Source organism: Merops nubicus, unplaced genomic scaffold (genome assembly GCF_000691845.1).
Source record: "Merops nubicus isolate BGI_N331 unplaced genomic scaffold, ASM69184v1 scaffold20123, whole genome shotgun sequence".
NCBI lineage: Eukaryota > Metazoa > Chordata > Aves > Coraciiformes > Meropidae > Merops > Merops nubicus.
In genome coordinates this window covers 1-14,139 of record NW_008598488.1, presented here as the reverse complement: position 1 = coordinate 14,139, position 14,139 = coordinate 1, and the positions used below count along the sequence as shown (strand labels likewise).

At 40.6% G+C, this 14,139-nt stretch overlaps 2 protein-coding genes across 2 annotated transcripts; one reads left to right on the top strand and one right to left on the bottom strand.

The window, feature by feature from the left end:
* Positions 1 to 3,307: 3,307 nt before the first annotated feature.
* SRSF10 (serine/arginine-rich splicing factor 10) lies at positions 3,308 to 10,058 on the top strand. Its single transcript, XM_008937064.1, has 5 exons — positions 3,308 to 3,455; positions 5,009 to 5,171; positions 5,470 to 5,523; positions 5,703 to 5,804; positions 8,823 to 10,058. The coding sequence occupies exons 1-5, from the start codon at positions 3,308 to 3,310 to the stop codon at positions 8,839 to 8,841; spliced, it is 486 nt and encodes a 161-aa protein (XP_008935312.1). The 3' UTR covers positions 8,842 to 10,058.
* A 2,151-nt stretch (positions 10,059 to 12,209) lies between these two features.
* PNRC2 (proline-rich nuclear receptor coactivator 2) lies at positions 12,210 to 13,428 on the bottom strand. Its single transcript, XM_008937063.1, has 2 exons — positions 13,224 to 13,428; positions 12,210 to 12,650 (listed from the first exon to the last, which is right to left on the bottom strand). Exon 2 carries the CDS (start codon positions 12,630 to 12,632, stop codon positions 12,210 to 12,212), a length of 423 nt encoding a protein of 140 aa, XP_008935311.1. The 5' UTR covers positions 12,633 to 12,650; positions 13,224 to 13,428.
* Between the last annotated feature and the right edge of the window lie 711 nt (positions 13,429 to 14,139).

Genomic DNA, 14,139 nt, shown 5'->3' with positions numbered 1-14,139 from the left:
CTGCGGGGGTAGCCGCCCGTGCCCCTCGGCGATGGATGCTCAGCACCCGCTGGAGGTCTGAGGGCTCTTTTGAAGCGCCGCCGTTGTTACTAGAAGGGAGTAAACAGCCCGTTTGCGGTGGGTGTCCCCAGAATTCTTGGCGGGGTTGGTTCCGTTAGTATGATAATTGCTGCCAGTCCGAGTGGAACGTTATTGCTTTAATTGTTGTTTCCCGTGGCCTCTCACAACGCTCACTACGGCGTGGGGAGGGAACGACGCTTTTCCTCTGTAATCGCTGTGTTGTAGCAAGATTCTGTAAGGAATGAATGTGCAGCAGCTTAACTCGATAACGTTTAATAGCGAATTGAAATAATTTAAAAGTGCGTGCTGCACAGGTTCTTATTTATTGCTCGCATATTTTTAGCAAGCTGCTAGATTCCTCCACGCCTGTTTTGCAGTGTGTTACCAGCTGTGAAACGTTTCTCGAGCACCTCTGAGTTACAGCGCTCTTGTGTTGTTAATTGTTGTGGAATTTGTGTGGAAGACCCTGTAATGGCTACTTGTATAAAATGCAAGTATGAGTTTGTGAACTTGCTGCCTGGGCAGCTTGCACCGAAGTTGTTTAGCAAATAACAGTAGCGTGGGCACGATGGAATGGAGTGAATTGAGAACGTTATTGTGATCAAAAGCATAAATAAGTTCAGTTTTTTTATTTTTTTGCATGAATTTTCTTTTTCCAGCAGTTTATTTTGCTTTAAGCACAGTCAAGGAGGACTTTTACTTCCAGACTTTTTAAAATCATGTGGATCCGATTGAGGCATTCACCATAAGCTTGTGATTAGATGGTGCATTCTTAGAGACTGTTTCACTGCAAGATCTTGGTGTTGGTTGTTGTAGTTCCCTTCTACCAGCACTGCCTGAATGCTCTGTAGGTTCTTTCCAAACCAATGAGGAAGAGAAATGAGTAGCAGCAACTCTTCATATCACATACATAGTGTTACATCAGTCCTCACACAGGTTATTGTCCTCAAATGACACAAAAATATGTGTAAAGAAGCTGATGTGATTTCAGAAACCTCTGTGTTGAGGAGACTGTAGTTGTTTCAGGTGTAGTTACAGAGGTGTTGAAGAGTTCTGTGCTCAGCTCTTGGAAAAGCTGTCCTAAGGGCACAAGCACTTCCTCAGGTCCTGTCCTATTTGATGTGGTTGTAAGTATTGATTACTCTGTGCAAACCAGTTTGTGTGACTGGTTCAGTCTTGCCTTGTTTGTTTGGATCTTACAGGTGATGTTTTAAGCACCCCAAGTTTTGGGTGTCCCAGAACAGCCTGGTGTGCAGCCTAACAACAAACCACTCAAACACTTTTCCCCCCCCCAAAAAAATGTTTCACTGCATTCATCCTTTATGAACTACTTCCAAAAAGAAGGGTGGTCGTATTTGTAGATTTTTGATATTTTTTTCTTCATTTGGTGAATGTTTTCTAACACCTTAAATAGTGGAAAAACATGTAAGGTGTTTGTGATGTTCTAGGTCTGAAGACTTGCGCCGTGAGTTTGGTCGTTACGGGCCTATAGTTGATGTGTACGTCCCACTTGACTTCTACACTCGTCGTCCCAGAGGATTTGCTTATGTTCAATATCCTTTCTTCAGATGGCTGATTAGTGAGGGGTGTTGACGTTTGAAATTCAAGTTTGTGTAAGAGGTAACCAATCTCAATGAAAAAGCAGTTTGTTTTGTGTTGTATCTGATAAGTGTCTTTATTTTTGTGGTGTTTCATTATTTTTGAAGATTAACTTCTCTCAGTTGTTCTTTGCCTTTTTGCAAAGCTTAAATCGAGTCCAGTAATATGAAAGCTTGCTTATATTGCTGAAATTAATACTATATGATTTAAATGAAAATTTATCACTGACTCAAAATTGTCTAGCACGTTTTTTTTGTTATCTCTGGTATATAAGTAAATTTGTGCTTTAGCAAACTGTGGCTGATATTCGTTGTTAATTAACAAATGGAAACTGGAATCACTTGATCAAAATCAGATTGTTTAAAAAATGAGGTGAACTTCTTTCTTTAATATTGTCCCCTAATTTGCTGTCCTCTGTTGTTGCCTCAGAATGTAAAGCTGTACAGTATTGGCGACCCCAAAGAGAAAGCATGAAAGAACCTTTAGAGTAGAGTTCAACAATTAAGGCAAGTAGACAAGCCAAAGACCTCTTAAGGATCAGGCTTGAAGAGAAGGGAGAGTTTGGGAAAAGAAAAAATAAAGCAAAGCTGGAAGAAGGACAAGCCATAATGGGAGACAAAGCCTCGCTTTATCTGCAAAAGGGGGAAAAGGTTGTTTTTCAAAGTAAAAGATAAAGCCATCTGTCATTTTTGGCCAAGCATCTCATGACAAGTCCTTCTGACAAGCACTTAAAGAGTTAAAGGTCAAGATGAAGTTGAATGGTGGCCAAGATTAAAGGAGTCATACCTGATGTATCCTACAGAATAACAGTTTTTCTTCTGTTTGTCATGTAAGCAGTAATTTAATGAATGGTTCTGGTTGAGTCCATTGACAAAGCCTGTAACATTTCTCTTGTGAGTGCTGCTGTAACTGTGGTCTTGAGTGAAAGTTCATTCCTTCCTGGTTTCTCAGCATCTATGCCTACAACACAGCAGTGTATTCTCTGCGTAGATGGTGCTAATGATGAGTTGCTACCAGGAGAAAGGCAATTTGTTCTCTCAGGTCTCACGTAGCTGGAAGAAGGTGTGGGAATTACAGTAGTGGCTTAAAATGAGTAGTCTGTGTTCCTGAACATCTGCCCCGATGGGCAGTGTAGGGCTTTGGTCTGGGCTTTTATCTCAGACTCTTGAAGGTCTGTGTACGTGTCCATGGCATTACAGAATTTAAACTGCAGATCAAGCTGGTGAAAGCAAAGGAAAGCTTTATCCCAATTTCAAAATGAATAAACACATGTTAATTTTTACTGTTGGTATGCTGAGCATAATTGAAGAGCCAGGGTTTAATCTTAGTCCAGTTGATGTAGTAGAAAGAACTTGAATGACCATTAATAAATGTATTTTGAAAAGGATAACATTTTTTTCCTTGCATAAGTACAAGTGGGAGAAGAAAAAAGCTAGAGTAACACACAGCAACTGCTTGCTGATGGATAAGGTTGTGACCCTATTAGGAGATTTTAATTTTACTATTGGAGTTACCAGATAGCTCCTGGTTAATTAAACAAAACTGACTAGTGTGTACTTTAGCATGACCAAAAACTTAAAAAAAAATCCAACCACCAACCTGTAAAATTAGAAAATAACATCATTATTATTATTATTTTAAACACCAAATGTATAAACTCCTGCCATTGCCAAGTACCTTAACCCTGGGCACGTTTGAAGATGTCCGTGACGCTGAGGACGCTCTCCACAACCTGGACCGGAAGTGGATCTGCGGCCGGCAGATCGAGATCCAGTTCGCACAGGGGGACCGCAAGAGTAAGTGCCCGGGGGAGCCCTGCCAGGCTGGGGCAGCCTCCCCTCCTGCTGCTGGCTCCTGGCGTGTGCTCTTGTCCATAAAGAGCGTGTGGATGTTTGGCTTTTTGTCCGGTTGCTCTTCGTGATTCATTTGAGTTACAAACAGGTAACTGAGTGCAGCAGTCACTCCTCAGAGTCTGGTGGTTGTTGCTAGCTGGAAGTTCTTCAGAGCTTTCTGTGCCAGCTCTGTGTGTGTCTGCAAAGAAAGCTCCAGTGTTGAAAATTCCCCTTGTCAGGATGAGTGGCCTGGCTTTAACATATTGCAATGTTTATGTTATGCTGGTGACGCTGTGTTGACATTTCCCAGTGCAATCCAATTTCCAGGATTGAGGTAATGGCTTCATTTTCATTTGGCTTCAGGATAAAAGGAAATCTCAAGGTCCCTCAGTTCTTGTTTTCAGAGCAGTTAATTATAAAGAGATCTCAAGTCTTTTAAATCTATTATTCATACAGATATTCTTAATATATATAGATAGGGATATTATATAGAAATAAAACATACTTTTGGGAAATGTAACACATACTTGTTAATCTAAACCAGGACTATGATACTCACATGCAACTGGGGAATAAAAGCAGCACCTTAAAGATCTTTCAGCTAAAGCTGTTAAAGAAACAGCCTGACTGTCCAGATTTCCCACAAATACACACAGTTCTTATGGAAGTCAGAGGACATTATATGCTCTGAGGGACAGGTTGCTGTCCTGTATATAAATATTGGGAGTTCTAAGTTTCTGAACAAAAATTAACTAAATCTACCTTGGTGTTTTAAACAGCAGCACTTAAAGCATAAAATTTGGCACCATTTAGCACAGATAGTGTTTGTTACAGCGTATGTTTAAAATACTTTGAGCGTGGTCTTTGGGTTTGAATGGGATTTAATACAGAGCAAAGATAAGTTCATTCATTCTTTTTAATTACTACTTTAATAACTAAGCTCCAGAGTGAATGTGCATTGTTGTGCTGGCAGGGGGGGCACTTTTAGAATCCAACTCCTCTTTGTGTGGCATCCACCGAAGCTTTTCTAGAAGCTGTCTTTTAATCATTAAAGATGACTGTGGATCAGGTATAATGTGTGCTGCTGTGTAGTCAGGAAAATGGGTGTTTACATCCCCAATAGCTTTCACTTCTGAAGTAAATTTAAGAATGCTGGAATGTTTAGGTCATGGATTGATGTGTTACACCAGTTTCAAGGCAGGCTGAAATCACCTTAGCCAGTTCTGTGATCTGGTTTTATGGAGTGTTAGTCCTTTTTTATTGATTTTTGAGGGATTGGTTTTGATTTTTTTTTTCTAGATTATAATGTCCACAAGGCTGCATTAATTTTTATCCAGTGCTTAAGGCAGCAAGAAGTGAACAGCATACAGCAGTCTCTTCTTCATAAACATCTCTGCTAGATGGTGCATTGGGCTTTCTGCTGAGGAATACCAAACGTGGATTAGTAATGCCACCAAAGGGAAAGCAGGGCATCTTTTTTTAATGAAAAATGTTAAATATTGCCATTTTTTTCACAGCACCAAATCAAATGAAAGCCAAGGAAGGGAGAAACCTGTACAGTTCTTCTCGTTACGATGACTACGACAGATACAGGCGGTCCAGGAGTCGGAGTTACGAACGGAGACGGTCTAGAAGTCGTTCTTTTGATTACAGCTATAGAAGATCCTATAGTCCCAGAAAGTAAGTGGAGTGTGTTTGACTTCAGCTGCTTGCAGTCTGGTGGAGGAGAAACAGCACGTTGGCTATTTCAGTATTAATGTTTTGAAAAATTCTGGTTTTTACTGTTGTGGGAGTAACTTGTGGGAGTCGCGTATCTTGCATGCTCCGTGAAATCGGAAACACTGAGCAGAATGATTCTGTGCTTCACTGGAGAATAACTAAAAACAAACCCATAGCTTGAAAAATAATTTATTAAGCACTTGCAGACGTACATCAACGGTATTTGTCACCGTTTACTTTTTCTGCTGTACCTTTTTAGCAGTAGACCTACTGGAAGACCTCGTCGTAGCAGAAGCCATTCGGACAACGATAGGTAAAACACTTTTTACACCCTCTAAATTAAAAACTAGATCACTGTATTCCTTTAACTATAGGTTTAAAAAAAACTTTCTCCTGCAAAAAAAAAAAAACGGTAAACAATTTTTAATGTACTAGATGTCTAAGAATAGTGTTTTTACATTCAAATCTCCTCTCTCCCCTTTATTCTGATAGGTTCAAACACCGCAATCGATCTTTTTCAAGATCTAAGTCCAATTCAAGATCACGATCCAAGTCACAGCCCAAGAAAGAAATGAAGGCTAAATCACGGTCTAGGTCTGCATCTCACACCAAATCTAGAGGCACCTCTAAAACAGATTCTAAAACACACTATAAGTCCAGCTCAAGATATGAAAAGGAGTCGAGAAAAAAAGAACCAGCTAGATCCAAATCACAGTCAAGATCACATTCTAGATCTAGATCAAAATCCAGATCAAGGTCATGGACTAGTCCCAAGTCCAGTGGCCACTAACCGTGTATCCATGTTGTTTCTAGGCATGTAAGATTCATTTACACACAGTTCAGTTTACTTAAATTATCAGGAATATGATGTTGCAACAGTGCTACAAAATATTTTCTTTGTCAGTTTTCCCTGTAGCCGACAATGGTTAAAATTAAAACATTGTTGACCTGCAACTGAGAGAGAGAGAGAGAGAGAGAGAAAAAGAGAGAGAGAGAGAGAGAGAATGTCCACTTGGTTAAATGTCATGGGCAGCTACTGATTTGGTTGTGGTGTCTCTATGTATATTTTTGTAAAGATTTGCATTTTTAATGCTTAGATATTGGTGATGACTTGACTGATCGTAACTTGCAACATTGTCCTATGGAAAATGTCATACCCGTAGAGAAATTGGTACCAGTTTGTGCTGAACAGTTAAACTGAGTGTTTAACTTGTTCTTTAACACTAAGCTTTGTGATAAAAAGGAAAACTGGACAGCTTAGTGCAACACTGACCGCTGCGAAACGCAGGCTGGCGGTCTGACCTTCCCATCCTTCAGAGGCAGGTTTCTGTTCTCCGTGCCTGCTGCCACGAGTAGGTTGGTAAATGGAGCTTTATGGAGAGAGATTTCTGAGATTTCTCTTTAATCCTGCCATCCAGAGAGTTGGTACTAACATTGCACATGCTCCATGGGGAGAGACTTGGGCTCAGAAGCTCAGTCGGAGATCGTGCAGTGCTGTGACTTGTCAGGATAGAGGCTTCGCTGCTTTTGAACTGGCTGCTAGTACTGAATGGGTGAGGGAGGGAAAAAGACCTGGAAATGGAAGATTAAATTTCAGCAAATGGCAGAGCAACTAAATATTAGGTTGTGTGTACATTTTATGCAGTTTTTGTATCTATTCTAAATTTTAGTGAGCAGTTAACCATAAAATTGCTTAGTTTTCCTGCTGTTAGATACAAGTAGATTGTTTCGAGTTGTGTGTGTACAGTATATAAGAACTAAACTTTGATGCCAATGACTCCTGTGGTTAGTTGGTGTATTCATAGGTATAAAACTGTAGCCATCTCTCTTCCTGAGTAACAAAGGCTTGCTGTTACACATCAAAAAGTATTTGATCGAGCAAGTCTGAATCACTTCTTCCTCAGAATGGGTAGTGGTTGGGTTACAAGATTTCATTTTCCTTCAGAACAAGTGTTTGAAGTTGGATATGAACAAGAGCTGCATCTCTAGCTATTTAGTTTATCACTAATACAGTATATTTAGTAAATTGAATGTGAAAAAAAAAAAATAACAAAACCAGTGTGTAATCTTACCAGTATTTCTCTAGAAGGCAAAATACTTTGTTATGAAAATGGCTTTTGGCGTTGTTTTTTCTCTTTACTGTCAAAAGCCAGCATCAGACACCTAGTATTCCTCGTTGTCTCTTGTAGTAGCATATAGACATTGATTTCAAAAAGTTCCTTTTGAGAGAAATGTTTTAGGTTTTGGGTTTTGTGTTTCCAGCAGGGCCTTTAAAGAAACACAGATGGCTCTTAAATACTGGCAGTGGAACGTGCTTAGGGGGTTGATCGTAGAATCTTTGTACATTTGATAGTATTTCTAACTTTTCCTTTACTGTTTGCAGTTAATGTTCATGTTCTGCTATGCAATCATTTATATGCACGTTCCTTTAATTTTGTAGACTTTCCTGGATGTATAGTTTAAAAACAGCAAAAAGTCTATTTAAAAACTGTAGCAGTAGCGTGCAGCTCTAGCGGAGGAAAGTTGTGGGATTAAACTTTGTATTTCCTTTCTTATAGAGGCTTCTAAAAAGGTATTTTTATATGTTCTTTTTAACAAATATTGTGTACTACCTTTAAAACATCAATGTTTTGATCAAAATAACTAAAGACCCAGCTTATTTTCTGCTTGCTGTAAATTTAGCAAACATGCTGTAATAAAAAAATGAAGGCAATACCGATCCACTGGAATTATTGTAGCTTTAGAATTTGACTCCAGAGCATGATCAGGAACAGAGCTCTGCATCCCTTATGGAGTGAAATCCTTACAATGTATTTCAGTGAAGTCAGGAATTTATCATTTAACGTCCAAGTAAATATCTTTTCGCATTTTTAAAGGGGTACGAGACAAAATAAGAAAGATAAGCGTGTGTTTTAGTCTAATATATTCAAATTTCTTTTCCATTAACTTTCTTTATTGCTGGGCAACTGCCCTGTGGTTATAATTCAGATCTTATTAGCCAGGTGATGAAGTACTTAAAAAACAATTGAAGATTGATATGGTACCAAATTTCTAGTATCGCCTTCTTGATTTGTATTTGTCATATCAAAAATGGTGCCAGTGGTGCTTGTCTGGCAGGTGATAAAACTTTGCTGATGACCTTTAGAAACAAGTGCCTCTTGGCACTTGTGGTTCTTCTTGTGCCACTGGAGGAAAACAGCTCTGAAAAGCACTTACTGGTTTTGATACCCCACTCCTAAGCCTTCAAAGTTGAGCTGTGATTATCTTGTAGCTTTCTGCTGGCAACAGCAGAAGTCTCCACCCTTTTTCAATATTCCCACATGGATATAGTCTCTGTGACTAAAATCCCACTTAGTCCACGTTAGTCCAGCCAGCTGCAACTGGATGGGTGGGGAGAAGGGAGGAGAAACATCTTTGTGGCCAGGCTGAGGTTCTGCTTTGAGACCGCAGAGTAACCATAACTATACCTAAACTATCTTGTCAGCATGTCCTTATATTGTGTGCCTCAACATTTATGTATAGCACAGTTTAAATTTTTGTTTTAAAAATCCAGTTCATTGCAAGTGTAATGTAGTATCTGACAGTTCTGATGGTTCTTTCTTTCTCTCCCAGAGGTAGGACTAAACTTTGACTTGACTTGTGTATATGAACAAGCCAGAAAAGCCGAACACAAACCCACGATGTTTCAAGAGTGCATGAATAAAGATGTTGTCCTAGTTCTTGCTCCCATGGAAAAATTGTGAAGAAGCTGTTCTGTGGGCCTTTCAGTTGGGGACGAGTTAGCAGGATGTGGCCAAAAAGGGCAGGGAATGTTTACGCATTCACGCAAGTCAAGCCACAGCCCATCTAGATAACATCTCCCTCCCTCGGTGCAGGTGTCCTAGTCCTGCTCTAAAAAAAGCAGGAGCCTGTCTTGTGCAAGCTACCTGCAGGTTATGCACAGCTGGAATGCAAGAACATACGCAGGCTGCACAAGATCATGTCTAGGCATCTTTCTTTTGGAGTCTCAAGAACGGTGGGAATTATGTTTTTCTGTGGTAAACTAGATTTTTTTGTCATTCCTGCAAAATTTGTAGAATTGAAGTAGCATGTTAAAGAAAAATAATAATTCTGCTGAAAGTAATGGCTGTGCTCCAAAGTATCTGCAGCGGATTGGTTTCTCTCAGCAGTCGTAGAAGGCTCTATTGGAACTTCTTTTTCACCAAAAGTCCATGCACCCAACTGATAATTAAAAATCTTAAATTTAGTGGTTAAGTAGATGGGTGTTTAAATTAGGGACTATAATAGACTGGTCTCTGAAAGCTAAATGTTATCCTTTCTATGTCTTTTAAAGATGTTGAAATGTACAGTATAATGGCTTTATTCAAAGTGGAAATTTTCAATTTCAATGTTATTTTGAGCTCTCATCTTGCCAAGAGCTTCTTTTTTTTATTTCCTTTCTGTTTAGTCTGGGCTAACAGCTTGAAATCTGTTCAGAGAAGGGCAATTGGATTATCTACATTGCAGCTCTGCTACTTGATTTTTTTGGCAGGGATGTTGCAGACTAACATTTTGAAGTACAAAGGGATAAATTTACACATTTTTAGGATATAATTGCCCATTAATAATTGCTGGTTTTCTCCATTTATCTTGTAACTTGCTTAAAAAGTCTGTAGTCCATTGCTATACTACTTGTCTAAAGATGCTCTTACTGACAAGACTATTCTAGGAAGGGAAGATTGTGTACCCTGTAGTGTGTTTGATCAAAAGATGCTAATGTTTTATTCATACACATCCTTTTTTTCTTGAGTTTTGTGTTCCATCTGTGCAAATAACCCTGTGAATTGGGAATAAAATGTACAAGTTTTGACTATATCTTGAGAGCACCTTCTGAATTAATTAATACAGCCATAGTGTGTTGGAGATTGATCCCCAGTCCCTCCAGCCCTGGTCGTGGCTTGGCTGAGCCGCACCAGCTCCCACCAGTTGCCTCAGTCTGGGTCCCCCCTCCCTGGGCAGAGTGCTGCAGCTTGCCAGCCCTGTGTTCACGAGTGGTGGAGGGGCTGCAGTTCAGGGTCCCTCCTTTGCTGGCATGTCCAGCTCATCCCCACACCCACATGCAGAATGTGCACCTGGGGCACTCGGGTTCCTGAGGCCTGCCAGATAAATAGCAGTAGTCCCAAGTGTCAGAGCTTTACAGAACTCCTCCACCTGCCAAAATGATGTACTCCTACCACCTTCAAAGAAAGGGATGCTTTTAGGGGGTGAAAAGTTTTGTTTATTTAAATTTGCTTCCAATTCATACATACACCATCAGTAATGGACAATTTGAAGTCAGGTAGACACGATTGTAAGGGGGATACAGCTCCTACACTGGGGAGGGCACAGGTCACAAAGGCCTGAGATTAAAGATTGCCAATTGTGGAGTGATAAGTCTGTAAACATTCAGCCAGCTGCCTCTGCCTCCTGAACACACAGGGAAAAACATCTCAGAAAACCTTCCACAATCTACAAAACTCAAGTTAAAGCACTTCTTTTAGTCATGTCTGTGTTTGGGAATGGCCTTGGGATTCTGCTCTCACAGTTGTTTGTTACAGCATCCACTGAACTGCAACAGCAGCTGCCAGCTCCAGGCTGGAGCTGATCTAGTCCAGTGAATACTGGGACAAAATAACCTTGTGGCATTGAGGCATCACAGAAACATGTTAAAATCATTTGGTTTTCTCAAGCACTCCAACTCAGCCATTTGCATTTCTCATTAAATACCTGATTGATTTGGAACACCTTAGTGTTTTTTTCAGCATTTCATACACACCTCTGTTATACATTCAGAACAGGAGTATCTTAAACTTGAGCAGCTTTTTTTTTTTTTAGGTTTTTTGTTTTATTAAAAAAATTCTAAAGCCTCTTTTGCACTGAGTTGACTTCAAAAATGAGCTCACAACCAAGTCAAATGGGTATGCTCACTGTTAAGTGCAAGGGCACAGCCACAAATGTCCTTTTTCTTTTTTTTTTTTAAACAAAATATCTTTTTTTTTTTTAAATCAGGCCATGTACTCAACATGGTCATCTTACATTCAGCAGTTTTGTACTAAAAATAACTTCTGTGCAGGAAAGCCCAGCATAAATTTACATATGCTACAAAGTTTTACACTTATTTACATGGCTCTGTCTTCCCTATGAAAACATTTTAATACCTGCCACAAGCTACTGCAACTTCAAACATCTATTACAGGGTAACCAATTTAAGACTAGCCTAAATAACTACTCTGCCTTTTTCATGATTTTAAAAACCCATTTTAAGGACTCATCAGTGCAATGGGAATAACAAAGGATTTTTTTGAGGTTTTTTTGGCAGTCATCTGGCAATGCAGCATTGTTGGTTGGCCCCAGGGGTTCCTCCATCCCTGGCAGAACATGCACCATTATTGCCTAGATTTCACTTTTATTCCCAGGCTTGAGATGCTTGTCCAGCAATTTCAAAGTGCCAAATAAAGCTCAATAAAGGACAATAATCCGTGTTCTACCTCACACCCGGGCAGAGCTCTCTGCCTGGCAACTTCTCTGCAGAGTTTTTACTGAACTAGCAAATTTTACACAAATTTGGGAAGGTTTGGACAGCAGGGAGGTACCAGATGAAAGCTTTCAGTGCATTTTTTTTCTCCTGTAAATGCTGCATTAAGTTAGGTAAGAGCTGGATTTCTAACAACATATCTAAGCTCACAACTCCAATTCTGGGAGAGTCCTATTCACTCTTACATCAATGTGACAACGGGTGACTGTTCAGGATTTGATGAGATGGAGTCTACAGAAAATACCTATTTCACAGTGAACACAGCACACCACTTTTGAGGTAAAACACGAGGGGAAGGCAAATCTGTCCCCTCCTCTTGCAAGCACCTAACTACACACAGCAAGAACATCTGGTTGTGTACACCTCCACATCTGGCACTGGGAATGACAATTCTCAAATTTGAAACCCTGTGAATTTAACTTAACAAAATACAAAAAGGTTACATCTCAAGCCTGGACTTTCAGTAATGTTTTAAGCTGAAATGTCATTATTTCTTTGTCAGAAGGTTTAAAAGAAACAGGTACCCAGTGGCTTGGTGGCTTAGGAAGAACACTTGGTGAGGGTGGCTCACTAAATTTTGCTCCAGCATAGTTCTGATTGGTTTGAGGTGTGAAGAACAGGTTGTGATTCGACAAAGTAGGACTCCAATTTTGGTTCTTGGGGAAATGAACATTGTTCTTCCCCCCTTTTTGCATGGCCTGCCATGCACCAGACGATGAGTTGCATCCGTGTCCTCTTTCTTTCTTCATGTAGGTCTTCATCTGGGAATTCTGATCTTTGTTCTTCTGCCTGTTTTTAAGTTGTTGATGGTTCTTGGTGGCATTTCTAGACTGGGGAACTGGAATGTTGAATCTTTCTCCACCACCCATCTTTAACTTTAATGTCACCTGTAAAAATGGGGAAAAATTGTTGGAGTTCACATTACTATTTTTTTTTAACAGAAAATATTTCACAGAATTTTTAGATTCTGCAGGGGACTGAAATCAATCTACCCCAAATTTGGTACATCAAGTACCAAGCCAGCCTTCAGGAGCTGCAGCCCAGTCCCCTCCCTAGTAGCCACTGCTTTGGCTGCCTGGTTACAAAAATGCTGGTCCTCCAGGCAGCCCAGCTCTGGCACACCAGCTGCTCTTCTCAGCCAAAGGTGTTACTGGAAGAATGTGGAAGACTCACTGCTCGAAAAATGCAGGCGTTAGTGCTTCATCAGGAAGGCCTTTAAACCAAGGCTGTTACACAAAAAGATCAGGGCAGAGTTTGCACCGATAAGGCCACTCCCCAGTCTTTCTGTTAAGTCCAAGAATTACTCTGATAAACCAAAAGTGAACTGAAAACCACCTCAAATGGAAAGCAGCCAGTCGTAACTGAACTTCTAAAGCAGCCACCCAGATATTATCACACAGTACTTGGCACCTTCCCGCTGACTCTGCAGTATCCTGTTCCTCTCTCCCACCCCCATTTACCTTTCAGTTGTCTTCTCAGATTCCACGCTCTCCAACTCTTGCCCCCTTTCTTGCTTCCAAGCCTGAAAGAGTAGGTGCTGCCTTTTGCTGGACTCCTTCCTTTGGCTAGGAATAGAAGTTTTCATGGGCTGATCTGCTGTATTCAGCCAGGTAGCCGAGCCCAACATCAGATTCTCGGCACAGAAGCTCCAAGGGAGAAGTCCCACTGCATAAATGAGAATGAGAATTCAGGTTAACAACTGAATTTGAGGAGAGAGGGAAAAAAAAAAACACAACAAAACACCACCACACAAAAACACAACAACACGGAAGAAAGATGAAATAATTCAGAGAATTCATACAGCCGGTTGTGTCTCCTCTTAATGATGACAGTATACTTCAAACTTAAAGACACAGGAGTATTTATCTTCTCTTTATATCAACTTCACCATTATACTTAGAATTTCACAAAGAATAGCATTTTTATCACGCACTCTATAAATCTTAGTGTTTTAATAAGGAAACAACAACGTTACCCTTTCAAGGTTTTAATAGGGCTGGAAAAAAAACAGTCAAACACGATGGCAAACATTTTGGGCTGACGTCCTAGGGAGCCAGCACTTCAGCGCATCCCTCCTGAGCACAAAGGAAAACGCTGCCTGAGAAGCAGCCCTTGAGAACTGACCCGCCTGGCTCCGAGGGACCAGGGCAGGAAAGCACCGCCCGGAACCGCCGCCCCAGAGCCGGGCTCCGAGCGACCCGGCGCTCCCCGGGACCCCAACCGCAGCCCCAAACCCCCTCCCGCTCCAACGGCTCCGTTTCCGTCAGCTGGTTCTTGTACTTTCGCTAGCGAAGTAATTCCGCATTAACTCTTTATTACGATAGTTTCCCGGTTCACTCGGGGCTCACACTCTCCTGCAGCCTGTTAAGATTTTCA

Excerpts from the sequence above, each read along its gene's own strand:
- SRSF10 (XM_008937064.1), top strand. The coding sequence starts at position 3,308 with ATGTATAAACTCCTGCCATTGCCAAGTACCTTAACCCTGGGCACGTTT. Across the intron at positions 5,172-5,469 it reads AGATCCTATAGTCCCAGAAA|CAGTAGACCTACTGGAAGAC; the intron begins GTAAGTGGAGTG and ends GTACCTTTTTAG. Across the intron at positions 5,524-5,702 it reads AGCCATTCGGACAACGATAG|GTTCAAACACCGCAATCGAT; the intron begins GTAAAACACTTT and ends TTATTCTGATAG.
- PNRC2 (XM_008937063.1), bottom strand. The coding sequence starts at position 12,632 with ATGGGTGGTGGAGAAAGATTCAACATTCCAGTTCCCCAGTCTAGAAAT.